Source organism: Papio anubis, chromosome 14 (assembly GCF_008728515.1).
Source record: "Papio anubis isolate 15944 chromosome 14, Panubis1.0, whole genome shotgun sequence".
NCBI lineage: Eukaryota > Metazoa > Chordata > Mammalia > Primates > Cercopithecidae > Papio > Papio anubis.
The window spans coordinates 19,836,124-19,861,962 of record NC_044989.1 but is presented as its reverse complement, the minus strand read 5'-3'; the positions used below and the strand labels follow the sequence as shown (position 1 = coordinate 19,861,962).

At 57.0% G+C, this 25,839-nt stretch overlaps 1 protein-coding gene across 1 annotated transcript; it reads left to right on the top strand.

Moving 5' to 3' along the window:
• The first annotated feature begins 416 nt into the window (after window positions 1–416).
• On the top strand, window positions 417–25,089 carry SDC1 (syndecan 1). The gene is given in 6 exon segments (XM_031655496.1): window positions 417–783; window positions 20,040–20,181; window positions 21,644–21,705; window positions 21,707–22,003; window positions 22,585–22,720; window positions 22,872–25,089. Coding segments are annotated over 6 exon segments (873 nt in total). The 5' UTR covers window positions 417–717; the 3' UTR covers window positions 23,042–25,089.
• The last annotated feature ends 750 nt before the right edge of the window (window positions 25,090–25,839 follow it).

Genomic DNA, 25,839 nt, shown 5'->3' with positions numbered 1-25,839 from the left:
GCCCCCGGGCCGCCGCCCTGCCCCAGAAAGCGTTCCCCAAGAGAGCTGGGAGTCCTGCGCACCTGGAGCGCGCTCCGCGTCCACGCCCAGAGGGCGCTGCAAACTCGCGCTCGAGGACTGACTGCGGCCCCTTCAGTCCCTCTCCCGGGCAGCGCCTCCGCACCCAGGGCCCGGGCAGAAGGGGGTGCGCCTCGGCCCCACTACCCAGGGATCAGCCGAGCTGAAAGGCCAGGAACCACGACTTGCGGGAACCACAGCTCCCGAAGGCGAGGTTCGGCCACCAGAGGAGCAGGAGCCGGGCGGGCAAGGACCCTAGTGGGCGGGGCGGGGGCGGGGCTAGGGCCGGGGGTGGGTGGTTCCGAAGGGGCCGAGAGGGGTGGCTCGGGGGGCGGGGTCCTGGGGGGTGTGGACTAGGGCTGGCCGGGAGACCTGGCGGAGCTGGGGGTGGGGGGCTAGTTTTTGCAACGGCTAAGGAAGGGCCTCTGGGTTTATTATAAGGCGGAGCTCGGCGGGAGAGGTGCGGGCCGAATCCGAGCCGAGCAGAGAGGAATCCGGCAGTAGGGAGCGGACTCCAGCCGGCGGACCCTGCAGCCCTCGCCTGGGACAGTGGCGCGCTGGGCAGGCGCCCAAGAGAGCATCGAGCAGCGCAACCCGCGAAGCCGGCCCGCAGCCGCGACCCGCGCAGCCTGCCGCGCTCTCGCCGCCGGTCCGGGCAGCATGAGGCGCGCGGCGCTCTGGCTCTGGCTGTGCGCGCTGGCGCTGAGCCTGCAGCCGGCCATGCCGGTGAGTGCGGCCGGCGGCCAGGCAGGGAGGCGGCGGGAAGCCGGGACTGGTCACCCGCTGATGCCGGCGGGTGCACGTGGAGGGGGAGGGGGAGCGGGGACTTCCCTTCTTCCCGCGCTAGCCCAGCGGGTCCCGGGACGGTGAGCCCCGAGACGAGGGCTCCAGCCCTAGTTTCCTCCGCTGTCGGTGGGCGCCTCACCGGTCCCGCGCTGGGGAGGGTGGGGGGCCGGGGCCCCGCGCTCAATTTTGTGAAACGTCTCCACATGCGTCGGAGCCCGCCAGCCCACAGCGGCGCCCGGGGGTCGCCCGCTCCCAGCCCCCTCACCCCGGCCACCGCGGCGGGTGGGTCCCCGTCGGTGACCCGGGGGGATGCAGTGACCGCGGCCACAACGCCCCTCCCGCAGGCCCTAATTCAAGCCAGACCCGCGGGCTTGCGCCCCAGCGCCGCCGAGCCCGGGCGCCCGGCCCCTTGCGCCGGGGCAAGTTTGGGCGCAGCGCAGCCGGCGCAGGAGCGGGCGGGCGGGCGGCCGCGTTGGCCCGAGGAGCCGGGCCAGGGCTGCGTGGGGGGCGCGGGCGAGCGTCTGCCGGGCCCTCGGGCTTGCAGTGGGCGGCTCGAGGTGAGTCGAGCCGGCCCGGCAGCGGGAGGTTCCGGGAAGTTGGCCTCGGAACGCTGGAGACCTGGAAGAGCCCAACTTCTGGGCTGCTGAAGTTGAGCTGGCCCCGGAGGGCGCGTTCCCGTGCGGGGCACGGCCGAGGCGCGGTCGCCTTCCACGCGAGGGGACCCGGGAATGGCCTCCCGCTTCCCGGCTCGGCTTTGTGCTGAAGCCGCGCGGAGGGAAGGCGGGTCCCTTGGCCCGCCCAGTGCAGCTGGGGGAAAATAGGGGCAGATGTGGAGCTCAAGGCTGGAAGAGGCCTTTGGGTGGGATGCAGCATCCACCTTCAGCGAGGCTGAGGCTCCACCAAAGAGGGACGTGACCGACAAAGAGCAGCCTGAGGGTCCCCAGAAAGTGGCTCTCCCGTCCCAGCCGCCGGCCGCCAGCCCGCCTTCCCCAACGGGGGCGCTTTGTTCTCGGCCCCTGTAACCCTTTCCTGGGAACCGCCCCGTAACGCCGGCCTTGACGGGGGCTGGGACCTGGGCCGCAGCCAGGTGTCAGCGCGGGCCGCCCGGTGCCCGAGTCCGCCACCCGAGTCCGCCTCCCCAGCCCCCGGGCCCTGTGCTGGCGTCCCGGGGTCCCTTCTGCGGGCCGGCTCGGCCATCCCCCGGGCTGCAGAGGGGAGGTGCGGAGCCAGGGGCACTTCCCCTTCCGGAAGTGGCGGTCTCTCACCACCACATCTGGACAGCTCGACTTCCCCAGCTCTGGCAAAGGGAGGCACGTGGGCAGGCAAGGGGCGGGGGCGGGGTGGGCACTCGGGTCCTCCCCTGCTAATGTGACATCTGGATAAGTCTCAGCAGCGCTGACCCTCTGTAAGCGTTTCCTCTTGTAATAGCTGCCAGTTATTGAGAGCTTTGGTTTTTGTTTGTTTTTTTTTTTTTAAGAGTCTGTCTCATGGGAGATGAGGTAGGGACAGTCGTTTTTGAGGCTGATGTGTAAAGCGACCTCCCTGCTTCCCAGGTGACTCGTGCTTCCAAACATTTTCCGGTCCAGGAGAGGTCCCTGTGCCTATTGAACTGTGAATGGGCTGGACTGTGAGGGGTATTTGGGAGCGCGAGGAGAGCCGTGATTTCCGAGCTGGGTCTCATGCACTCCTGGCTTTCAGGTCCAAGAAGGTGCTCTCTAGGGTGGTGGTTTCTGTGGAGCTGAGACTGTGCTTGGAGTCTTCGCTCCGACTTTGGAGAAGAGAATGGAGCTGCGTAGCTTACCTCCCTGGACCGCCGGGCATCACCTCACTGCCCCATTCTCGCACATGATGGGGCCTCCACCTATTTCCGGCTGGATTTAGGAGGGCTGCTGGTTCCCTTGCCTGCCTGGGGTAAAGCAGACATTCCAGAACCCTGGGATCCCACCGCACCCGTTAACGCTGGGGAGGCAGGTGGAGTTTGGGATTCCCTGTGGACTACCTTTCCTGGAGTTTTCTGTGGGCTGGGGCAGATGCTGCAGTGTGAGACATTATTTCTTGCCCAGAAACTTGGACATAGGGCCCAGTAGGCAGGAGAGTCTCAAAAGGGGAAAGGAGGGAGACTCCCTGGAGCTATAGGGAAGGAAGGCTTCCTGGAGGAGGTGCTTGAGCTGAGCCTGAGAGCTTCACCCGCTTTGGGGTCAGACTCTGGCTTGAAGCTTAGGTGTTCTTTCTGCTTTTTCTGATCTTACAAAGTTTAGTTTGTTTTCTCTTTCCCAGTTCTGCCCTCTCCCTCTTACAGTGAGTGTCCATGTTAGGTTAAAGGTGGGGACATGCGGTGCCTTCCCAGAGCTCTGATACCCCTTTGCTAAAATAAATCAGGCAGCTGGGATTTGCTTAAGATGGGAGAAGATATCCGCAAGTGGCAGAGATCTGACCCTCTCTGAAAGTTAACTGTGGCCCCAGTGGGAAGCAGGTCAGAAACGCCCTGGGGACCAGGGAGGCAGGGAGTGACTGAATGGGTGAGGGGAGGCTGCTAGGAGAGGAGGTTGCTCAAAACCACTCCCAAGAGACTAAAACAGGTTTGTCTAAAAAGGTTTCTCTCTCTCTTTCTTTCTCGCTCTCTCTGTCTCTCTCTCTCTCTCTGCCTCTGTGTGTGTGTGTTTCCTGTGGTCTTTTGTTTCTGCCGTGTAAAAAAAATGGCTTGTTCTGGAATAGTTATTTGCTGTTTTTCTTTCTTTCTGTCTTCTCTTTCTTGAAAGGCATGAAATCCCTTTTGCCCTAATTACGGGGGCTAGCAGAGACACTTTCCCACAGCCTGGCAGAGAGGGTATGGGGGGAGGCACTAGCTGCCTCCGCTCAGGCTCAGAGCCTTCTAGAAGTGATGTCACCCCTGGCTTCAGCTCCACAGGGAGGGTGGAGCCTGTTTAAGTCTCTACCTGTGGCTCCTGATGGGTTCCAGTAAAACCTCATTAACACACATTGGTAGGGAGACAGTAAGAAAGGAGAGAGCCTGGAAAGAATTAATGAAAAGCTTGACTTCTACAGTTTTTTAGAGGAATCTTTTCTGCTGCAGCAGAATTTTGGATTCCTGAAATCCCTTGGGAATGAGGTGTCCTGTGTATTCGTGTTTTTTCATCAAGCTAAGAATCCCTGTTACCCTCAAGTATTCTTACTCTGGGCAGGACTCTCTGAAATATTTATTTCCCTTCCTTTATCAACCAAAAAATGCTAGGCATGATTTAATCTTTGCATGCCAGGGTCGTCGTCCTCATCATTGTGCTGGGTTAGGACATTGTCTCCTGGATTTACTGTGCTCTGAAGAGCACTTTGCCCCTCTGCCTGGTGCCTCAGGTTGCTCTGTTTTGAATTCTGGTCTTTCTTCTTTTTCCAGAGAACAGCCAGAAGTGACATTTATGTGCCTGAGTGTTGCCAGCAGCCTTTCTGATCAGTTCTAATTTGTTACTTTTCTCCAGTGGCACTAAGAAACTAATCAGATGGGTTAGGCTTATTTCCAAGCTGAGAGTTTTAGGCTCTGGGTAAGGGCCTTGCCTGTGAGTGAGACTAATGATCTGTGATACGTGGATTTTGTGCCATTTATGAACTTCAGCTGGGACCTGCTGCAGTCTCCCTTCTACCTCCCTGCACCCCACCTAGAGTAACAAAGAGGTGCTGCCCAGGTGAGGTCTTTAGCGACTTCTCTCAATGGAGAAAAATGAGTCATCTCTTGGGGGGAAGTGCTTGCTGACCCCCATGTTTCAAGTTCCTCGACCTGGTTTTACATGTAAGTGACTTGCTGGTCACAGGTAGCTGGACTGACCAGCTGAGGGCCATTATTCTTTAGCCTTGACTGCTACTCTCAGCCTTGGTCATGCCCCCATCTCTTTACCACATTTGATTTGGATTTTAGTTCCTGTTTCTATATAATATGCATCCATACTGTGTGACAGACCAGAAGTGGCTTTGGATTAAGTAGAGCCCCAGGACTGAGTCTCAGCTCTGCCACTAATTTACTCCGTAATCTGGGGTGAGTCACTTTCCTTCTAAGTCTTGTTGTCCTTATCTGTAAAGCGGACATCACGATACCTGTTCTCCCTGTCCTCATTCTGTCATTTGCGTATTCATTTCATAATGGATATGTGAAAGTACTCTGTGACGAAACTGCGTGAAGAAAGTAAGCTGTCGATACAATTAAGGTTACCTTTTTTTTTGAGCGCCTGCTGTTCAGTGCTCAGTACTTTTCCTTCATTCTTATTTGAACTTTACCCCAAACCTTTACAATATATATCATTGCCCCATTTTGTGGATGAGGAAGCTGAGACCTAGGGTGGCGGGCCCCTCCAATGGCTGAGCCAGGATTTGTGTGTGTGTGTGTGTGTGTGCAGTGTGTGTGTGCGCGCATGTGTATGGATATGGTGTGAATACATCGCAAGGCTGTCAAGTCTCCCCTGAGAAGCCTGGCATTTGGGGGCTGGCTGAACCCTGCAAGGCTCTGCTGGGCATTTGCTGGTCCGTCCTGAAGAGTCATGGGTGTGAGCGTTTTGGGCGGAGGGGCCCAGGCCGGGCTGAGCTGGCCTGAACAGTGCCATCAGGCAAACTGAGCACCAGGTAACATTCAGGAGTTGTGTTGGGTTCAACTGATAGCCGCTCAGGGACAGGCGAGAGCTCCTCACAGGAAGTAAACAGGGACCTGAGAGAGCAGGGTGGGAACCATGTGGACTGGGTGTGGAGGGGCCTGTTTGGATGATGCCCTCAGGCCGGACCCCAGGTGGTACCCAGCTTGCACCATCTTTTACCTTGGGCTCTGGGGAAACATTCGTGGAATTAGCAGGTTCTTTTGTAAGCCTGGGAGGTGGGCAGCATGACGCAGGTGGTGGCCAGAACCCAGGACTCCTAGCTCTGGTGCCGCAGTCAGTCACCTCCTGGTCCCCTTCAACAGCAGGTCCCGCTGGGGGCGGGGACAGCCGGTGAGGAAATGGTCATTAAGTGATTGCTATGCTTCGACTCTTGCCCGATTGCCTTCTTTTCACCAACCAGTTTTGGAGTTTTGGGTTGAAAGGGGCCCTGCGGCCCTGCCTAAGTGTGTCTAGAGAAGAATGGGATTCAGGGAGTTTGTGGAAAGAGGGCTTTTGGTGCCGGGATCCTGTACCCTGTCACTTCTCTCTCAGCTATTCCAGCAGAGTTTGAGTTTTGGATGGGAGCATGCATTCTGGAACCTTCCACTGAGTGGGACATGAGTACCCCGACAGGCTCCACGGGAGGGCTGATAGGTGTATGCCCCTCACCACAAAGAGGTATGTTTAGGGTGCAGGTTGTAGAGGTGAGGCCACAGAGGCGAGACCCTGGGTTTGGGGGCGACTTCAGCAACTGTCATGTCCAGCTGCAGGTTGGTGTTACTGCTTCTGCCCGCCCTCAGGAAGCTTTCATTTGGGTGGAAAGACAGTATGAGAAGGTCCCTGGCATTCCTGAGACAGGTGCACTGGGTCAGCTTGCCTGTGGTCAGAACTGTGGGGATCTCGGGGAGGGGTGGTCTGAGCCTCCCCTGGAAAGTGTCCTGCTTTTTGGCAGGGCCTGTAAGGGTGGGGGCAAGCTTATGGGGCAAGGGGGGCGTGTCATGGGAAATCTTGGGTCTTGGGGCCATTGAGTCAGGAGAGCAGAACAGGCGGTGGCTGGACTTGCCGAGTGACCTCTCCTGCTGTGCTTGAGGCTTCCCGAGGCTGCCACCGGTTCCGCTCCCCACTGGGAGCCCCTCAAAGGTCTCTGACCTCCTGGCTTTTATGGCTTCGTGGCTGCCTAATTCTATGTAGAGGATGTGCCTCCTCTGGCCATCAGCCCTGGGAAAAACTCTCTGCCTAGTGATTCACCTGAGAGTTGCAGCCCTGTGAGATGCCGTGTGTGTATGTGTGTCTGCGTGTCTCCATGTGTACATGTGTGTGTCCGTGTGTCTGTGTGTGTCTCTGTCCACGTCCATGTGTCTGCGTATGCCCCTCTGTGTGTCTGTCTCTGTGTGTTTGTGTGCGTCGTGTGTGTTTGTGTCTGTCCGTGTGTGTCCGTGTGTATGTGTGTCTCTGTGTGTGTCTGTGTGTTTATGTGTCTGTGTGTGTCTGTGTCCGTGTATATGTGTATCTGTGTGTGTGTGTTCGTGTGTGTACGTGTGTCCGTGTGTGTGGGGGGGGTGCCTACTGCACAGCTTGCCACTGCATGTGGGCCTTGCCTGGGCACTCTTCACTTGCCTTCCCTGTCAGGCTGCTGTCTCAGTTTTGGGGGCCCTGTCACTACCTGGCTGCAGCTTCCTTTTCAGACACCAGCTTCCTTTCTGCCTCCCACCTCTGCTAGTGGCCTTTTCTCTTTTTCACTGTGGCTCTGACATTCATCATGGCCTTGGCCTTGGAAGTCTGTGGAAGTTATTCCTGCAGAGGCGGGCAGTCAGGTCAGCTGGCCTTTCTGGTTCAGCTGAGCCCCGACTATGTGGCTGTGGCAGGCCATTGCCCTTCTGGGCCCCAGTTTCCTCCTCTGCCGAAGGGTCCTTTTTCCCGTCCTCAGTTCTGAGAGCCACATGGTTACAGAGACACCTTATCCTGGGAAGGGCGGAGGTGACACTGAAGGACTTGTTGGGGGCTCACCTTCCTCTGCCAGTGTTCCTTCTGGGAACTCGAAGGAGAGTTGGTTGCCCAAGGGTTCAATGGTGGGATGGGCTGGGCCAGTGGAGGGCAGAGCAGGCTGCTTGAGGGGTGGATTCGAGCTCCTTGTGGGAGCTGGAGTGGACAAAGGCGTCTGGGTGAGGTTGGGCCGGGACTGGGGCTGCATGATGTGCTCTGCACACACACCCAAGAGTCCTGGCACCTGCCCGAGGTCCGCTCAGCAGCAGGAATGAAAGCCATGGCGGGCAGGTTGGGGCAGTGGGGAAGGCGGGCATGTTGATCAGTCCACTCATCAGCTGAGTCATGGTGCCAGGCCCACGGGTCCTCCCCTGAGACTCACCCAACCAACCTTGATCCACTGCAAGCCCTCTGGGGGCCGGGACGAGGCGGGGAGTACAGCAAGACACAGGCCGGAGCTCAGGGGCCTGGCTTTCTGTCCTGGCCCTGCCTCCTTACTCTCGAGTGGCTGTGTCCAGAGGCCTCTCTTGGCCTCAGTGAACCCATCTGTGACATGGGGGGAAGGGGCTGAGAAGCAGAGGTGAGGCAATGCTTTTGGGTGTGCGTGGCCTCTTGTGGCTGTGTCGTGTGACTGGTGGGTATCTGGGGGCCTGCCCGTGCTCTGCTGCCTCAAGTTCTGAGGGCTTCATGAGCCCTATCTGGCTTGATCAGATCTAAAGCCCAGAGTCTGGGCACCTGCTGTGTGCGTAGCCCGGTGCAGTGCTGAGAGTTCCATATCTGGTCCAGGGGATTCCTGTAAGAGAGGGTGGCTGCTACTGGAACCAGATGAGAGAGGTGGTCTCTGCAGTGACAATGAACGGGGTTCGCGATTCAGCACCTGTCACGTCTCCCCACAGGAAGGGTTTTGTCCCAGAGTCCCATGATACAGCAGTATCGAACTAGGAGCCTGGGCGGCAAGGTGGGATGTTTTATGGAGCTCCAAACCTGCGGGGCTGCCTTCTGGCCATGGGTAGTGTCAGGGCACGGGGTCTCCCTGAGGGAGCTGCAGAGGCTGTCAGCCCTCCTCCAGGACCACTCGTGTGCACCATGGATCTCCAAAGGTGTTCAGGGAACTTCCCCACAGTGGCGTGAACCTGAGTTCATGGTCATTTCCACGTGGGGCTGCCTGGCTCTCTCTGTGGTTCTTCTGTGCTACTCAGCAGGCTGGGAGACAGAACTCTGGCTCCTGGCCTGGGATGCGTATTGTGAGCATTGCATGTCTGCCAGGGTGGGATGTGGGGAAGTTGGAGGAACTTCTGGAGGGCCGAGGAGCTCGTGGCCACCTATGGCATTTGTCACAAGCTGGGTCCCAGAAAGCCCTTTAGGACTTGGGCCCTGACCCTGCTGTTCCCATGCTACCAATACCAGTGGTGGCCGCTGATCCTCCAGAGGCCTTACCTGGCTGGGGACTTGATTGTGTCAGAGTGGCATTGACTCTGCCTCCTGTAGCTTCCTGTCATCCCTGCTGCCCAGGAAACTGTCTGAGGCCTTGGAGGGCCCATCTCTCTGGAGTGTTCCAGACGAATATGGTGGTCAGGTTTGGGCCTGTAGGGCCCGAGGCTGTGGGACGTTTCAGGAACCTCTGAGACTTTCCTAGAGGCTGATGTCACTCTAGCTTCTCCCAGAGAAAACCACAGGGTGCAGTGCTGCTGTGGTGGTGACCATATCTCTTCCAGGATGGGGTGTTGGGGAGGGTCTGGGCAGCAGACCTCAAGGCTGGCCAGGGCCTGCGGGGCTGAGGGCCAGGCTAGAAGCATGTGCCCTGCTTGGGCTGCATGAGATCTTCAGGCCCTGCCCCCCACCTCCCTCCCTGAAAGGGACCTGGGGCCTGGGGAAAGAGCACAGGATGAGTTTCCCTGGGGTCAGGCCTGGAAAGTCCAGGAAGCTCACCCCTGAGTGTCCTTGGGTGAATCTGCAGCAGTGACTGGTTGTCTTGGGCTCAGGGAATTGTAGGAAGGACATAGAGCCCCCTGCCTTCCTCCCCACCCCCGGTGAATGAGGTTCATTCTTACAGATCTTGTGGAGGCTGGGTGTGCAGTGGGCACTCTGGCCTGCCTGTCTTCCCTGTGTGTAAGGCAGTCACCTGAGCCTGAAGGCCTGGGCCTTCCTACCTTTGGGGGGGCCCAATATTGAGTCCTGAGACCTTGGGGCTTGACAGGCGAGGTGAGACCGAGAACTAGCTGGCTTGGTTAGTCCCGGCTCGGGCTGGAGCGGAGAGGTGTTGTGGAGGCCAGGAGGAGCACAGCTCACAAGTTTAGCCCACCTGGATCACATCCGGACTTCATCGCTTCCTCCCTGTGTCATCATGAGCACGATTCTTCACCTACCCCCACCTCAGTTTCCCCGTCTGTGAAATGGAGTTTCTCATATCCTGTCCCAGAGGGCTTTTGCAGAGATTCCATGAAATACCATATGTGATGTGATTGGGGCCCCTTCCTTGTCTGGAGCACAGAGAAGCAAGTCTAGGGGAGCACTGAGGCTGACCTGTGGGAAGGGGTGCAGTCTGACCCAGCCTAAGCCTGGAGTCACTCTGTGTGAATGGCCTGCTGGTCTGACCCCAGTGCTGCTGACGTTAACAGGGCCTGCAAACATGGCTTTTGCCCTTCTCAGAAACACGAGCCTTCACTAGCAGGCCAGACTTTGCTCTCTTCCACCTGAGCCTCTGCCAGGGGCTGCCTCCTGACCTGAGAAGGTACGGGCTGGGCTGGCAGGTGGGAGAGGAGGCCAGGCAAAGCCAGACATTGGGGCACCCTCGTAGGGGCTCAGGCCTGCTGGGCAGGGCCCCCAGCAGTGGGGCACAGTGGCCTGTCCCCAGAACTTCAGACTGGTGGCTGTCCTGGAGAGGGAGCTGGGTTCTCTATGGAGGCTGACAATGCTGGGCCAGATTGCAGGGTGCCGCCAGTGGAAACGAGGGCTGTTGTCCTCCTGAGAGTGACAGAGTGGGCTTCACTGTGATGGGCAGTTCATGGCATGCCCACCAGAGCAAGACTGCTGGCTTCAGTGGCTGTGTGCCTTGGGACAGATGACATAGCTCCTTTGCCTCAATTTTCTCATCTGTAAAATGTGCATGGTACTAGAACCTAAGGTGATTGTGAAGATCCAATTAATTAATTCAGATTAAAAAAAACTGATTGCCAGCTCCTCTGGCCCAGGGGGCTCAATAAACAGCTGTGATCACTTTTTCTCCCCAGAGCCTAATTCAGTTGTTTCTATTCTTCAAGTAATCTCTAGCCCAGGTCACAGGCTTAGACTGTTTTTCTACCACACACCCCGCCCCCCGACCGCCCTGGTGGTCCCTGAGCTCTGGGCAAGGCATATATGGCTACTTCCCTTTCCCAGGGTCACACTGAGCTTTTCAAACTGGAGCTGTATTCACAGCCTCCCTTTCAGCCATCTCAGCACTAACCGTGTGCAGAAGCTGCGAGGGCTAGGAGCTCTGTGCTGGGGGTTCGAGGCTTTGCAGATCTGCCAGCCCATCAGAGGGAGGGCAAGCTGCCGGACCTGGGGACCCACCAGTAATCTGGAGGATCCACCTAGCCCCTTCAGAGAGAGCCTTCACAGAAAATTCTGTCTTCCATCACCCAAACCAGAAGGTACCAGCCCCACCCTCTCCTGGGACTCCTGCAAGGACACTTTGCCTTCCCGTGTCTCTGGGCTTCCCAGCAGCCTCAGTGCCTACTCAGTCTGAATTGTTCTTTATCTGAAAGGCAGGTTCCCAGGCTAGCCCATTGTTCTGTACACAGGAGGAGAAACCGTGTACATCTGTGACTCCAGGAAGAGCAAAGAGAATTCCTTCCTCCTTTCCTGGGTATGGCGTTGCTGGCATGCACATTTTGAGAAAGGTTAAAAAATTTGCCCTTGACATCTTCCAGCCGCTCTTTTGTAATCCTGTTCCGTCTCCCAGAGCTCCCATCTACCTACCCTCAGTGCCCTAGTTCCGGAGTTAGCCCCTCCCCACCTGGAAGTGATTTATGCTGTAGTGTGAGTGCTGGCACCCTTTAGCCCTCCCAGAGGACTTGTTTTCAAGGGGATATTGTGCAATGACAGGGACACTGATAGAGATTTTGGTAATACCTTGGAGCTTGTTCCCCTCCCCCACCTTCACACACAGCTGGAGCCCTGGCTGGCTGCAGGTGTGTCAAAAGCACAGTTTCTGCCTCTGTGAAACTTGAGGATACTTTATTTAGCAAGTACAAGGGGAGGATGTTCCTAGAAGTCCATATGGCAGAGGTGCCCTGGTCCCCAGGTCTGGTGGATACCCGTTCCAGGGGACCCCCTCGGGACTGACAGGGCTGGGCTTCTCAGTAGGGGCCGACTGGGGAAATCTTGGCTGAGATTCTGGCCTTGGTGGGCTCTTTAGGGCAGTCAGGGCTGGGGGAGGGACAGCGCTTTGGAGGCTTGGCTGCCCCCTCTGTCCCCATAGGGTGGCAGTTGCCCCACAGTCACCTTGATTTAGGATATCTCTGGCATCCTGCCTAAGCCATGACTCCCCTTGGGAAGCTGAGGGTGATGATACCAAGTCAGTGTGATCAAGTGTCCTTGTGGGTCCCTAAGTGGGGGGTGTTTGGTGAGTCTTGGGAGACAGATCCCCTGTCTGGCTCCCAGAGCAGTACCAGGCACTGAGGCTGCAGGGCCTGGGCTGGGCTGCTTTGCTCAACGCCTGCCTGGGTGAAACCTTGCCCTGCCTGGCCTGGCCTGGGTTTTGCCAGGTGGGGAAAAGCAGAGGAACTGGTCTTCCAGCTCTGAGGCTCCACACCCAGCCGTCAGCTGAGCCTGTTCTGAGACCAGTCCTGGCATGTGAGCTGCCGAGGCAGGCGCCAGCTCTGTGAAAGGGTAGGTATGGGGGTGCTGGGGGCAGCACTGGCTTGGCTTGGGCATCGGAGCTGGCATGAGGTTGCCAAGATCCCTCCTCTTTCAATAAACGCCCCCGGTGTACTGTGAGCAGGCAATGCAATGCGGTGCAGGGCAAAGGGCCCAGGGCTGGGAGGCTCGGCTCTGTGACCTTGACCTCAGGCTTCCCATCTGTAAAGCCCTGACCTCACACTAAATGGAAAATATTACCCGAAAGTGGTCTTGAAGGCCAAGTGTGAATGCCGTCCCTCCACCCTGGCCCTGTCCTGAAGCCCCCAGGACAATGAGGGGTCCGTCTCGAGTGGCAGGGTGGGGCTGTGTGTGGGGGTGCCGTCCAGAGTGTCCCCGAAATGCGCTCCTCCCCTCGGAAGTGCTGCTGGGGACAGCCTCCTCTTCCTGCCCATTTCTGTCTCCCTCCTGCCCTGGACCGGGCCCATCACTCCCTGCCTGTCATACCCTCAGCAGGCCCCGGCTTGCCTTGTTCTCAGTAGAGAGCCAGTGAGCTGATAAATTACTGTGCCTGTCACCGGAAATGCTCATGCTGCCTTGAGGCACCGGTGAGGCCCCTCCTCCTGGGAATGGCTTCAGTGGGGGAGATTTCGGGTCTGGAGGCCCAGACCCCATCTGCGGCCTCAGCCTGCCTCCCGGGCGGGCGGTGTTTTCCCGGCTCCTGAGTTTGGAAACCAGCCTTAGGACAGGAGTGATGTGTCTAGCACTTCCTCCACAACCCTGAGGCTGGGGGAGCCCACTGTCTCCTGGCCTGTGGCCCTGCCCTGCTGCCTACTGCCACGAGTCCCACCGTTTTGGCCAAACCCCCATTGTACAGACGGGCAACCTGAGGTACGATATTTCTAGCACCACCCAGTAATTTAGGGACAGAGGCCAGACTATCACCAGACTGTCCCCATGTTGGACCTGATCATTTTCCCTGGGCCACCCTTTTGTGGTCAGTGCTGTGGGTCCCTGAGGAGGGGGCATTTGGAGAGTTTCAGGGGACAGAACCCCTGTCTAGTTCCCAGAGCAGCACCAGGCGCTAAAGTCAGCGGGGCCAGCCTGTCAGCCATAAGGCACTTTAGCATTATCCACCAAGCCCCTTCTGGCGTCTAGGTGGGGAACAGGTCTAGAGAGAGGCTGAAAGCTGCCTAGGTCCCCAGCATGGGAGCCGCGTGGTGGATTCCAACCCTTTCCCAGAGACCCTTGCTCCTGCGTGCTCGGGTCTGACCTGCCTGCTCAGTGCTTAGGCCATTTCAGTCCAGGCTGAAGGAGAGGGTCACAGGGCTCCCCACAGAGGGAAGGCAGCTGCACATCCACTCTGCAGGGCACTGAGGCATTCGGAAGGCGGTAGGACTGGGAGAGGGTGTTGCAGCTTTTTCTCCCCCGCCCTCCCACTGATACTCCTGGAAGAGCAGGACCAGGCCCTGCAGCCTGTGCTGCCCTCCAGGCCCAGCCTTCGTCCCTGGGGCCCACCTGCCTCTCAGCTCCAGCAGCTGTCTTCTGCTTATCCCTGCTGGGTCCAGCCAAGCTGGCTGGTAGGAAGCCAGTGGGCTCAGCCCCAGGCACGAAGGAGCCTCAGCCCAGCTTCAAGTAGACACTTTCCCAGTCATGTAGGTGCTTCTGGATGTTCAGTGAGTCTTCAGCCCCTGGGGGAGGGAGGCTGGGCCGCCACCATGGTGTGCTATCTGTGCGAGTGGACGTGTCGCAAAGGTATAGGACATTGCTGAGCTTTCCCTGGTCCCTTTGCCACTAGAACTTGTTCACAGGGCTCTGTTGCTACTCAGTGCCTTGACTTTGAACACTGGACTCAAGTGAAGTGAGCTTTTGCCTCCTCCAGGCTGGGCCACTCTGGGGGATGCCTTTTCCTCTTCTCATTGTTTTCAAAGTGCAGTCTGAAGACCCCCTACAGGACCTGGGGCTTGTGAATGACAGACTCAGCCTCTGGACGGGGAGCTCGGAAGACTTCATTTGCAGTGGTCTCCTGGTGATTCTTGGGGACCCTGAAGCTGAGAGCCCCCAGTCTGGATGCAGGTGATGGTTTGGATATCACTCTCAGCCAGTGTGGTGTCTTGATGCAGAAGTGGGGGTAAAGGCTGGGGCTCTGCGGTTCAGAGACCTCAGCCCCCGGGAGTCCTGAAGTCTAGGGGAGGCGAGGGTCAGCCTGTTTTCCTTATATTTGTAGATCTGACTGAGAAACCGAGGGGGTAAAAAAGATTTCCAAACAACTGTGACCCTATTTCAAGCCTCCCGAGGACATCTGCCATTGTGTGGAATCTCGGGATGGGGAGGGTGGGTGTCCAGCCTGCCATGACCATGGGCCCTCCTGCCTCTTGACTTTGCAACCTGGGCTCCTAGAACAGGTCTGGGTCTCTCCTGTCCACTGGCCCCAGAACCAGCACCATGGCCCCTGGTCCAGGCTGCTTGAGAAAGGCAATGACCTAGCTCCTTTGATAAGAGGCGGCTCTTTCCCCCTGGTTTGTTGGGGCTTGTTGATTTAGTGACTCGGCTCCCACAGAAGCCGGGGATTTCGTGGCCACACGGGGCAGGTACAGCTGACAGATCAGCTTCCCTTTCCTGCTCCACCATGGATGACTGCGAATCAGAGGCCCCCTGCGCCACCCAAGTTAGTGCCTGGGGTGAGCATTGTCTTATCCTCTCCTGGGTTGGGTTGTGGGCTTCAAGGCCTGGCCCTAGTAGTCCCCTTAGGGCAGCCCTCTGTACTCCAGCCTCTGAAGCTCCCCGTTTTTAAATCCCCCTGGAGCTGGACACCTGGCCATACGTTCTGGGGGGCTGGGAGCTCTGCCGGGCCAGGACCAGACTATTTCTTCCCTCTTTTCTTCCAAAGCTCCTGGCGTGATCTTGGCTCACTGCAACCTCCACCTCCTGGGTTCAAGTGGTTCTCCTGCCTCAGCCTCCCAAGTAGCTGGGACTATAGGCGCACACCACCACGCCCAGCTAATTTTATATTTTTAGTAGAGACGGGGTTTCACCATGTTGGTCAGGCTGGTTTTGAATTCCTGACCTCAGGTGATCCGCCTACCTCGGCCTCCCAAAGCGCTGGGATTACAGGCGTGAGCCACTGCGCCTGGCTGTCAGTAATGATTTTTAAGGGGTTTGTGTTTTACCCATCACTCACTTCAAGCAGCAAGTGACCAATGTTAGTGATTGAGGGTGCGGGCTGGAAACCAAAGGCCTTCTGACCTGATGGCCTCAGGCTGATGGGGTAGGGTTAGATGGGCAACCTCTCAGGTTAGCGACTGGGCCTGCCGCCCTCCCTCGAACCTGTCTGAGATGCCCACTGGACATCCTAGCTTCTGAGGCCGCCAAGGCACTTTTGAGGTGTCTTGTAGAGGAGCTGCAGCACAGCTGCCCCTTAGCCCCAGGGCTGGCCAGGGCAAGGGGCTCTGCTGAGACAGAGGTTGCCAAGGAGAGTGGCCCTCTTTACCTCTGGTGTGGGAGCAAAAGCTGGCAGTTGGCTTGAGGCTGCTTTCTGGAAGCTTCTCTGCCAGCTCTCTGCCCACAGACTTCAGATGTGCTCTGTAGTGGCTGGCAGCGGGTGATGATGACTCCCCATCCCTCATGGCACAGGTCCCTTTCCGGTCCATGCCGTTTCCTCTCCACCTCTCAAATGTGGGCTGGTCCCTGGGTAGCTTCACTGCTGGGGCAGGCTCAGCAATTCCAACTCAGTGAAACTCTGTCCCATTGAGGAGCCTTAGACAGGTTTTCCTTAAAACTGATGGGCTCAGCTGGTGGGGCTGGGGAGAGAGAAGGGGATGGCAGGTGAGGAGAGCAGTGCTGCTGCACAGGAAGTTGTAGTGTCTGGGCAGCCCTGGGCAAGTCCCTTGCCTTTTAGAGGCTCTAGTCCTTATCTGCTAGGGAGAGAGATCCTTCTCAGCCCTGCTGCCTCATCTGCAGGGGAGTTGTAGGGGTGAAAGAGGAATGGGTGGAAAGTGTTTCCAGCCTTAGAGAAGGCCACACTCCTTCACACCTTCTTTCTTGCTGGGTCAGAGCCCTGACCCCAGGATTCTCTCCAGGGTCCCCAGGGTATGGCCAGGAGACCAGCATGGCTGAGACAGAGATGGGCTGACCTGACCATTACTCCCTAACTCCCTGTCCCCAGACTCCTGGCAGCTGCCTCTTGATCCCCCAGCCCCCAGGCGAGCCAAACCCTGGGCTTTCTATTCAGTGAGCTTCTAGTGTCTGCACTGTGGGTGGGGAAGGGGCAAGGCATCCCTTGCTTTGAACAAACAGAATGAGTGGAAGCCTAGATCTTACCTAGCACAAAGTTGTTGATTCGTTCTATGAACAGTTGGTTTTCCTGGGACTTACAGAGGTTAAAGGCTGGTTGGCCTGTTGCCTTCCTGGGCAGGGCATGAGGTGGGCTCCAAGCTGAGGCGACCTGTTCCTGAGCAACCTTGAACAGTGGCCAAGCAGCCTCGGAAGCACCCAGGTTGGAGATGATGCTGAGGAGAGCTGCCCAGGAGGCCTAGAGGCAGTGTGCTGCAGGCCGTCAGCACGTCAGCACGGCAGGCCTGCTAAAGGAAATCGGAAGTCTCACCGGAAACTCCTTTCTGGGAGTCGGCCGGCACCTTGGTAATCCAAGTTCAAACTCAGCAGTTTCTGCTAATTTCCTCCCCAGGAGGCTGAAATCTCACCTTCTCCTCATTTGAGGGGCTGTCACAGAAGGTTCAAGCTGGAGGAGATTTGGGAGGTCTCTCTAGCCCATCCCCTTAGGCCCAGGGAGGGGAGAGGCCCCTGAGGGCAGGGAGCTGGTTTCAGTGGAGAAAACATTTGCTTAAGAGCTTGTTGTGTAAACAAGATTGCAGAGGGATAAGCCAGCAGAGCTGAGGGAACAAATTGTTTTAGGGACCGGGCAGACTGAAATGCCTATCTAGTCAGGAGGAAAGCCCTGCTCTTGGGAAACTGCTAACCTGCTGGGGCCTCCCTGGCGTTCCTGGGTCTCACTGGGCGGTGCCTCCCGGGCTACACATGGGCCCCAGTGTGTGTGTCTTTCGTGTGGGCTTTGGTGGCCTCATCTGTTGAGTGGAGCATGGATCTAATGGCTCTGGCTTCTGCTCAACGGTTGGGCACTCTACAATGCAGTGGAGGCTTGTGGGGTCGAAGTGTCAATGCCTTGCTCTGTCCTTGCCCCATCTCGAGCTTTCTCTTCAGGGAGGCGGTGCAGCAGGAGAGGGCAGGGCAGAGTCCTTGGGTGAGAGTGAAGCCATGATTTCAGTGAGTATGGGTGGGGGTGCCCACTCTGTGCCCTCCCCCCGGTGGGCAGTATTCTTTGTTGGTGAAGGGGACAGGCTTGAGGGAGGCCAGGGCAGCTTCAGAGCGCTGTGGAGGCAGCACAGGTGTTTGAAGCACCACATAGAGATGGTATAGATCAGATGTGGTCTTGTGTGGAGGCAGGGGGAGCATGAACTATGACTGTTGGTTTTTATTGATTGCTTGAGACGGAGTCTTGCTGTGTCACCCAGGCTGGAGTGCAGTGGTGCAATCTTGGCTCACTGCAACCTCTGCCTCCCGGATTCCAGGGATTCTCCTGCCTCAGCCTCCCAAGTAGCTGGGACTATAGGCGTGCGCAACCATGCCTGGCTAATTTTTGTGTTTTTAGTAGAGATGGGGGTTTCACCATGTTGGCCAGGCTGGTCTCGAACTCCTGAGCTCAAGTGATCCTCCCACAGTGCTGGGATTACAGGCGTGAGCCACTGCACCAGCCAATGGCTGTTGATTGTAGATGGGCCATGGTGGACAGTGACTGTTCACTGTAGGTGAGCCTTGGTGGAATGTGGCTGTTTACTGTAGATGGGCTATGGATGGCCCTTATAGGGTCAAAACCTTTCTCTTGGGGGAAGGAAGGTACAGTTTTGCTTTTGTCCTTTCAAAGGAAGTTCAGTGTTATTTCTGACCTTGTGGTTTCTACACGTGTCTGATGCTTTCCTCTAACCCAGGCCCCTGGATGTAGAGCCTCCACCTGGTCCGGCTCTGCCCCAGGGCTGCCTCAGGAGGCAGGAGGTGTCTGTCCCTCTCTGCTTTGCACTCCCAGGAGTGAGACCCATGGGCCTATGGCCAGGGCCTGACAAGGCCTCTTGGGCTGAGGAGGCCCTTTCCCTTTGGAGCCCAGCCTCAGGTGGGTGACAAGTCAGTGCAGAGGCTTCTGGTGAACTGACTTCTTCCTGTCCCCCTCTTCTCATGAAACTTTATCTGCCTCCCTTTTACCCTCTTTCTAGACAGGCCTGCTGGCATTTGAGGCTCCCCTAGTTAGACAATGGTCACTGTTTGTGGGTGCCTACTGCGTGCCAGGCTGTGTTAGGCATAGCTTCATTGAATTTTGGCAGCAGTCCTGGAATGTAGATGTTATTATTTCCCCATTTTACAGATGGAGAGACTGAAGCCATAAGCGGTTTAATGATATCCCAGGACCACGCATCTAGTGAGCGGCAGGGTCCGGAGTTCCTAAAGCTAGTGCACTGGACTGTGCTGTTCTGCATATTTTTTCATTCTTTGTTCTGGTCCCAGACATTGGGGCCCTCTCAAGATAGACTGTGTAGTGAGTGGGGTCCTTGGGTCTGAGCCTTGAAGCTGAATAGGGTTCTCAAAGCCACACTTCTTGCCACCTGGCTGCTGGGTTCTCCGTTCTTTACCTGAGGTCCTGGGGCCAGTGTGAAGGGCAAAGGCAGTCCTGACTTTCTGCCCTCGCTGCCGACCAGGGTTCTGCACAGGCCTGCCGTGTGTGGTGTGATCCTGCCTCCCCACCCCCGCCCCCGGTCCTGCCCGTCAGCCCCGGCCTCAGGAACTGCAGAGATGTGTATATGTTTGCCCTCTGGCCCCTTTGCCTTTTGGAGCTGGGCAGGCGGGCAGCATTCCTGGGGCTGCTGTTTGCCAGCAGGACCCGTCCCAGGTCCACAGCCCACTTCCTGGAGCCTTCTCCGTGCAGGGCCCCTAACAGATTAGCCTTATATGTCCCCAGCCCGATGGGCACCCTGTCCTTCCTTCCCCAAGGAGGACGATACTCTGACCAGAGAGCCTGAACCCAGTCTTTACTGTAGATGGGAACTGGGCCGAGTGTGGGAAGGTGTGTCGGGGCCAGGCCTGGGGTTGCCCTGCGTGGGCAGACCTGCCTCAGAACAGACAGTTCCTGTGCCCAGCGGTGCCCCTGCCCCTTGTGCCGCCCTCGGTGTGCACACCTGGGGGCCAGCATGCCTGGAGGCTGCCTCTGCATCCAGGTTGTCCTGAGATTGTTCTTGGGGGTTTTCGAAAGCCCCTCAGTGGGGCTGGGTCGGCAATCTTCGGCCCCAAAGCTCCCTGGCTGATGACCCCCAAGAGTAGGGTAGGGTGGGCTGATGGGGTCCCATGGGGGCCACAGCCTATATTCCCAATAGCAACTCCCTGTCTGCCCTTCTGAGAGGTCTGGAGCTCCCTCACCAGACTGAGCTTCTCAGGGTGAGGGCCCTGCCCACTCTCTTGTGCTCCTGTGCCCTGTGCCCTGTGCCCGGCACCAGGCTGTGTTGTAGCATCAGGGGTTGGGGCAGGGGAACCAAAGTGCTGCCCAGAGCTGAGGGGCCTGGAGCCACATGAGAGGCGTCTCCCTGTGTACCTGTGCAGCACAGGGTAGGTAGGGCGAGTCCACTCAGCTGTCTAGGAGAGGACCCAGGAGCAGCAGAGCCCCGGCCAAGCCTCTACTCATACCATATTCTGATCCTTTTCCAGCAAATTGTGGCTACTAATTTGCCCCCTGAAGATCAAGATGGCTCTGGGGATGACTCTGACAACTTCTCCGGCTCAGGTGCAGGTGAGGTTGTCATGGGGGCCCCCCACCCAAGACGGCAACAGGTCATGCCTGGGGGCAGTGGTCAGACAGTCTCCTGTGTTTATTGAGCATGTACTGAGTGCACCCTGCCCGCCCCATCTCCACCCAGCTGCCTCCAAAGGGCAATGCTGAGCAGAGGAATGGGGTCCATGAGCTGCCTGGTTAAGGAGAGCTCATGCTCGGAGGTGAGGTGAAGGCTGTGAGCTCCAGAGGGCCGCAGGGCTGCCTGCTGCACATAGGCTCATATTCACTGGGAATACCTTTACTCACTAGGAAACCTCTGGAACCCCCTTCAGAAGGTTATTTGACCCCTGAGCCTCTGTTTTCTCATCTGTAAAATGGGAATAATACCTTGACCTGATAAGCTTGTGGAGCTGTAAGGCAGCACAGAGCCTGCTGGGGTGTAGCTCTTCCATCCAAGCTCCCTTCCCTACTTCCTCTTTCCCTGGGGGAGAGAAGTCCCTGAGCTGGAGGTGGTCAGGGAGGCTTCTCAGAGGAGGTGGCTCTTGAGTGGACCTCAGAAGAGGGGTGAGAGCTAAGGAAGGAGGCTGAGGTCATCCCTGGGGAAGTGACCCAGCAGAGGCCTGAGAGCTGCAAGCTAGGGTATCTGTAGTTGGAAGTATCTGTTGTTGGAAGCGGGGGCCTTCAGGGAGGGTGGGGCCGGAGAGGTGTGTACCCTGGGATAGGTAGGATAACTGAAGTAGTTATACCCCTAAGAGATGCCCACCCCACACCTGTGGTCACAGGAAAGCTTTCCAAGGTGGCCTAGGCACCTGTCTTGTGGCTCCAGAGACCAGGCTGCCCTGGACACACACAATGAGAAGGGACAGCTCTCCTTGTCCATTTTCCAAGGAGCTTAGCCTCAGTTGCCTTGCCCAGGCAATTAGCCTCAGCCTGAGCTTGACCGGCCCAGGTGCTCTGGGGCCTCCCTGACCCACCCAGCACACTGGTTCAGGTCCTCCCCTCAACGATTAAGCGATCTTTGATTTCGCCGATGTTTTCGATCGACGATGATTTCCTTTGTCTTTATTTTGAAGCGACTTTACTTTATTAATTTTCGGTTCTTTGTTTCGATTTTGTCCGAGCCCGGATTTATTAATACTTTGTTGATCCTTCCCTTTGACTCTCGGATATTCCATGATCCTTTCTCTTTGCTGATTCGCTGGAAAGATCTCGATTTTTGATTTTTGAAAACTTTCCGGATTTTCGAAAGTGTCTTTCGACTTTTCGCCGAAATTTTGATTTCGATGGTTCCCCGATTTTGATTCCTTTTGAGCCTTTTGTTGATCCACTTTATACTTTTCGATCCTCGACCCCGGATTTTGTCCTTCGACTTCGAGATGAGTTGTCTCTTTGTGTTTCATTTCTGCTTTGTCTCTTTACCTCTAATTTGCTTTGTCCTTCCATTATAATACACTTTGTTTCACTTTGTTGACCTCGTGACTTAAGCATTGGTTCCTGATTTGAGCATTCCCGGACGTTTCTCTTGAACCGATTATTTTAGCCGACGACTTGCCGGCTGGAGAGGGCCCCAAGGAGGGAGAGGCTGTAGTCCTGTTAGAAGTGGGAGCCTGACCTCACTGCCCAGGAGCAGGAGGCCACCCCCCAACCCACGGAGACCACACAGCTCCCAACCACTCATCAGGCCCCAACGGCCAGAGCCACCACAGCCCAGGAGCCCGCCACCTCCCACCCCCACAGGGACATGCAGCCTGGCTACCATGAGACCTCGGCCCCTGCAGGACCCGGCCAAGCTGACCTTCACACTCCCCGCACAGAGGATGGAGGTCCTTCTGCCACCGAGAGGGCTGCTGAGGATGGAGCCTCCAGTCAGCTCCCAGCAGCAGAGGGCTCTGGGGAGCAGGTGAGTGGCCTCTGCATTCCTTGGGACATTGGGTGGGTTAGCCCTAATGCCTGGCACCCGGCACGCCCTACACCTGTACCCTGCAGGTGTCTCGTATTCCTCACCAGGAGGACAGGACACAGGGACCCACCTTCCCCTACCCCCAGGGCCTCGCCCAGAGCAGGACAGACTAATTATGAGATCAGAGCAAAAGCGCCCTTAAAGATCACCCAAGAGAGGGCTCCCCAAACTTACAATCCAAACTTGAAGCCCCTGCTGTAAGAGTGAACGTTATACCAAGTCCTCCTATTTTTTATCTTGCAGCTTCGTGGGATTTTTACACTTTACACTAAAATAAGCCTGCTTGTTTCCATACAGAAATGTATGCGTTGTATCACTTTTTGTGATATCCATGCCATGGGCCAGCCAGGGTCCAGAGTTGATGTGACAAGAAGGCCTGGCTTTCGGGCCCCCTGCGATCCTGGTTTGGGTGCATCTGAGTGGGTGGTGGCAAAGATCAGGGAGGCAGGAGCTGCTTCTGGAGCTGGTTGCTGCTGCTGGCGGTGACCTAGCCAACCCAATCTGCCCCTGCCCTCCCATAGGACTTCACCTTTGAAACCTCTGGGGAGAACACAGCTATAGTGGCTGTAGAGCCTGACCACCGGAACCAGTCCCCAGTGGATCCAGGGGCCACAGGGGCCTCGCAGGGTCTCCTGGACAGGAAGGAGGTGCTGGGAGGTGAGTTTTCTCTCAGGGGGGTAGTTCGGGGTGAACTGCTGCTGTGGGGTCGGGGTGGGGCTGACCACAGCCAAGGCCACCACTTGGGGGAGGGTCTGCAGTGGAGCCCAGGGAGCCGCTGAACTGAGCTGGCCCCGTCTACCTGCCCTAGGGATCATTGCTGGAGGCCTCGTGGGGCTCATCTTTGCTGTGTGCCTGGTGGGTTTCATGCTGTACCGTATGAAGAAGAAGGACGAAGGCAGCTACTCCTTGGAGGAGCCGAAACAAGCCAACGGAGGGGCCTACCAGAAGCCCACCAAACAGGAGGAATTCTACGCCTGACGCGGGAGCCATGCACCCCCTCCACCCTGCCACTCACTAGGCCCCCACTTGCCTCTTCCTTGAAGAACTGCAGGCCCTGACCTCCCCTGCCACCAGGCCACCTCCCCCAGCACTCCAGCCCCTCTGGCCGCTCCTGCCCACGGAGTCCTGGGGCGTGCTGGGAGCTCCACTCTGCTTCTCTGACTTCTGCCTGGAGACTTGGGGCACCAGGGTTTTCTCGAATAGGACCTTTCCACCACAGCCAGCACCTGGCATCACACCATTCTGACTCAGTTTCTCCAAACTGAAGCAGCCTCTCCCCAGGCCCAGCTCTGGAGGGGAGGGGGGATCTGACTGCTTTGGACCTAAGTGGCCTCATGTGGCTGGAAGATTCTGCGGGTGGGGCTTGGGGCTCACACATCTATAGCACTTACTGGTAGGACCAAGCATCTTGGGGGCGTGGCCACTGAGTGGCAGGGGACAGGGGTCCACTTTGTGTCGTGGGGAGGTCTGATCTAGATATCGACTTGTTTTTGCACATGTTTCCTCTAGTTCTTTGTTCATAGCCCAGTAGACCTTGTTACTTCTGAGGTAAGTTAAGTAAGTTGATTCGGTATTCCCCATCTTGCTTCCCTAATCTATGGTCAGGAGACAGCATCAGGGTTAAGACCTTTTTTTTTTTTTTTTAAACTAGGAGAACCAAATCTGGAAGCCAAAATGTAGGCTTAGTTTGTGTGTTGTCTCTGAGTTTGTCGCTCATGTGTGCAACAGGGTATGGACTATCTGTCTGGTGGCCCCGTTTCTGGTGGTCTGTTGGCGGGCTGGCCAGTCCAGGCTGCCGTGGGGCCGCCGCCTCTTTCAAGCAGTTGTGCCTGTGTCCATGAGCTCAGGGCTTTGCTGAGGCCTGGGCCACTGCCACATTGGAGAAGCCCATGTGAGAAGTGAATGCTGGCGACTCAGCCTTCAGACTGAGAGAGGACTGTAGGGAGGGCGGCAGGGGCCTGGAGATCCTCCTGCAGACCAGGCCTGTCCCGCCTGTGGCGCAGTCTCTGGGAGCTGCTTCCTCCTGGAAATTGACAAGGGGCGGCATCCTCCTGGAAATTGACAAGGGGCGCATCCTCCTGGAAATTGACAAGGGGCGTCTTCCTCCTGGAAATTGACAAGGGGCATCTTGGGCAGAGCTGGCTCTGAGTGCCTCCATCCAAGGCCAGGTTCTCCGTTAGCTCCTGCGGCCCCGCCCTGGGCCCTGGGCTGGAATCAGGAATATTTTCCAAAGAGTGATAGTCTTTTGCTTTTGGCAAAACTGTACTTAATCCAATGGGTTTTTCCCTGTACAGTAGATTTTCCAAATGTAATAAACTTTAATATAAAGTAGACCTGTGAATGCCACTGCCTTCGCTTCTTGCCTCTGTGCTGTGTGTGACGTGACTGGACTTTTCTGCAAATACTAACATGTTGGGAAACTTGGCTCAAATCTCTGTGCCTTTGTCTTTCCCATGGGGAGGGATTCTGGTTCCAGGGTCCCTCTGTGTATTTACTTTTTTGTTTTGGCTGAAATTCTTCTGGAGGTCGGTAGGTTCAGCCAAGGTTTTATAAGGCTGATGTCAATTTCTGTGTTGCCAAGCTCCAAGCCCCATCTTCTAAATGGCAAAGGAAGGTGGATGGCCCCAGCACAGCTTGACCTGAGGCTGTGGTCCCGGCGGACATGTGGAGCCGAGGCCTGCCCCGCAGACACCTAGGACGTCCGCCTCCCACCTGGTTGCAGAGGCCAGAGGCCCCCAGCCCAGGGCTCCTGCACTTGCTTATTTGACAACATTTCAGTGGCTCTGTTGGCCACTCTGAAAGGTGGGCCAGTCTGTGTATCAGAGATGCACCGCCAAGCCAAGGGAACCTGTGCCCAGTATTCGATACTGCGACTTTCTGCCTGGAGTGTATGACTGCACATGACTCGGGGGTGGGGAAAGGGGCCAGCTGATCATGTTCATCTGCTGGTCCGTGGGACGGTGCCCAAGCCAGAGGCTGGGTCCATTTGTGTAACAGCAATAAACGGTACTTCTCATTTCGGGCAACAGCTGCTGTGGTGGTGGTTGAGTCTCTTGGCCTGGCGATGTCCTGCCGTGTCACTTACTAGGGGTGGGAGCCTGGTTCTGGGCAATGCTCTGGCTTGGTACAGAACAGCAGAATTGATGCTGGTCCCTCCTGTCGCAGAAGACAGAATCCATCTCTGCCCTCCTTCCCCAAACCCCTGTGCAGGCATTCAGTATCTCGCCTTCCTTCTCCTGGGGCTCTCGGTCCTCCTCCTGCCCAGCGCTCCTTGTTCCTTAAGGCTCCAACTGGATCATTTCCTTCCTCAAGGACATGATGGGCTCCCTACTGATTCTCAAAGTTTGCTATTGATTGTTTGCTCATTGTGATTTCTGTACACTTACTAGCAACAGTCTTAAGTGCCAGAGGTCTGAACAAATCATGTGCAGAGTAGGGAAAAACGACAGTGAAAGACCTGGACGTTGAGGCAGCACAGTGCACTGCAGGGGTCCTCAGTGTCCTACAGCATCTATTATAGTTGGCTTCCCAGTCTTGTCCAGGCTGCTGGTCCATTCTGTCCCTGGTGCAGGTCAGCCCCTGACCCTAGACTCCAGGCAGGGCCTGGGCCGTGCAGAGTGGGAGGGACCATTTCTTCCCCGCCCCTGCACCTGCTGATGGAGCAGAGACCGCCGGCTCCAAGTGGCTTTGCAGGATGGAGAATTCTATTCTTCCCTGACACATTGTGTTCCAAAGGGTTTGGAGGCTGAGATAAAGTTCCCTAGGTCATTTATTCA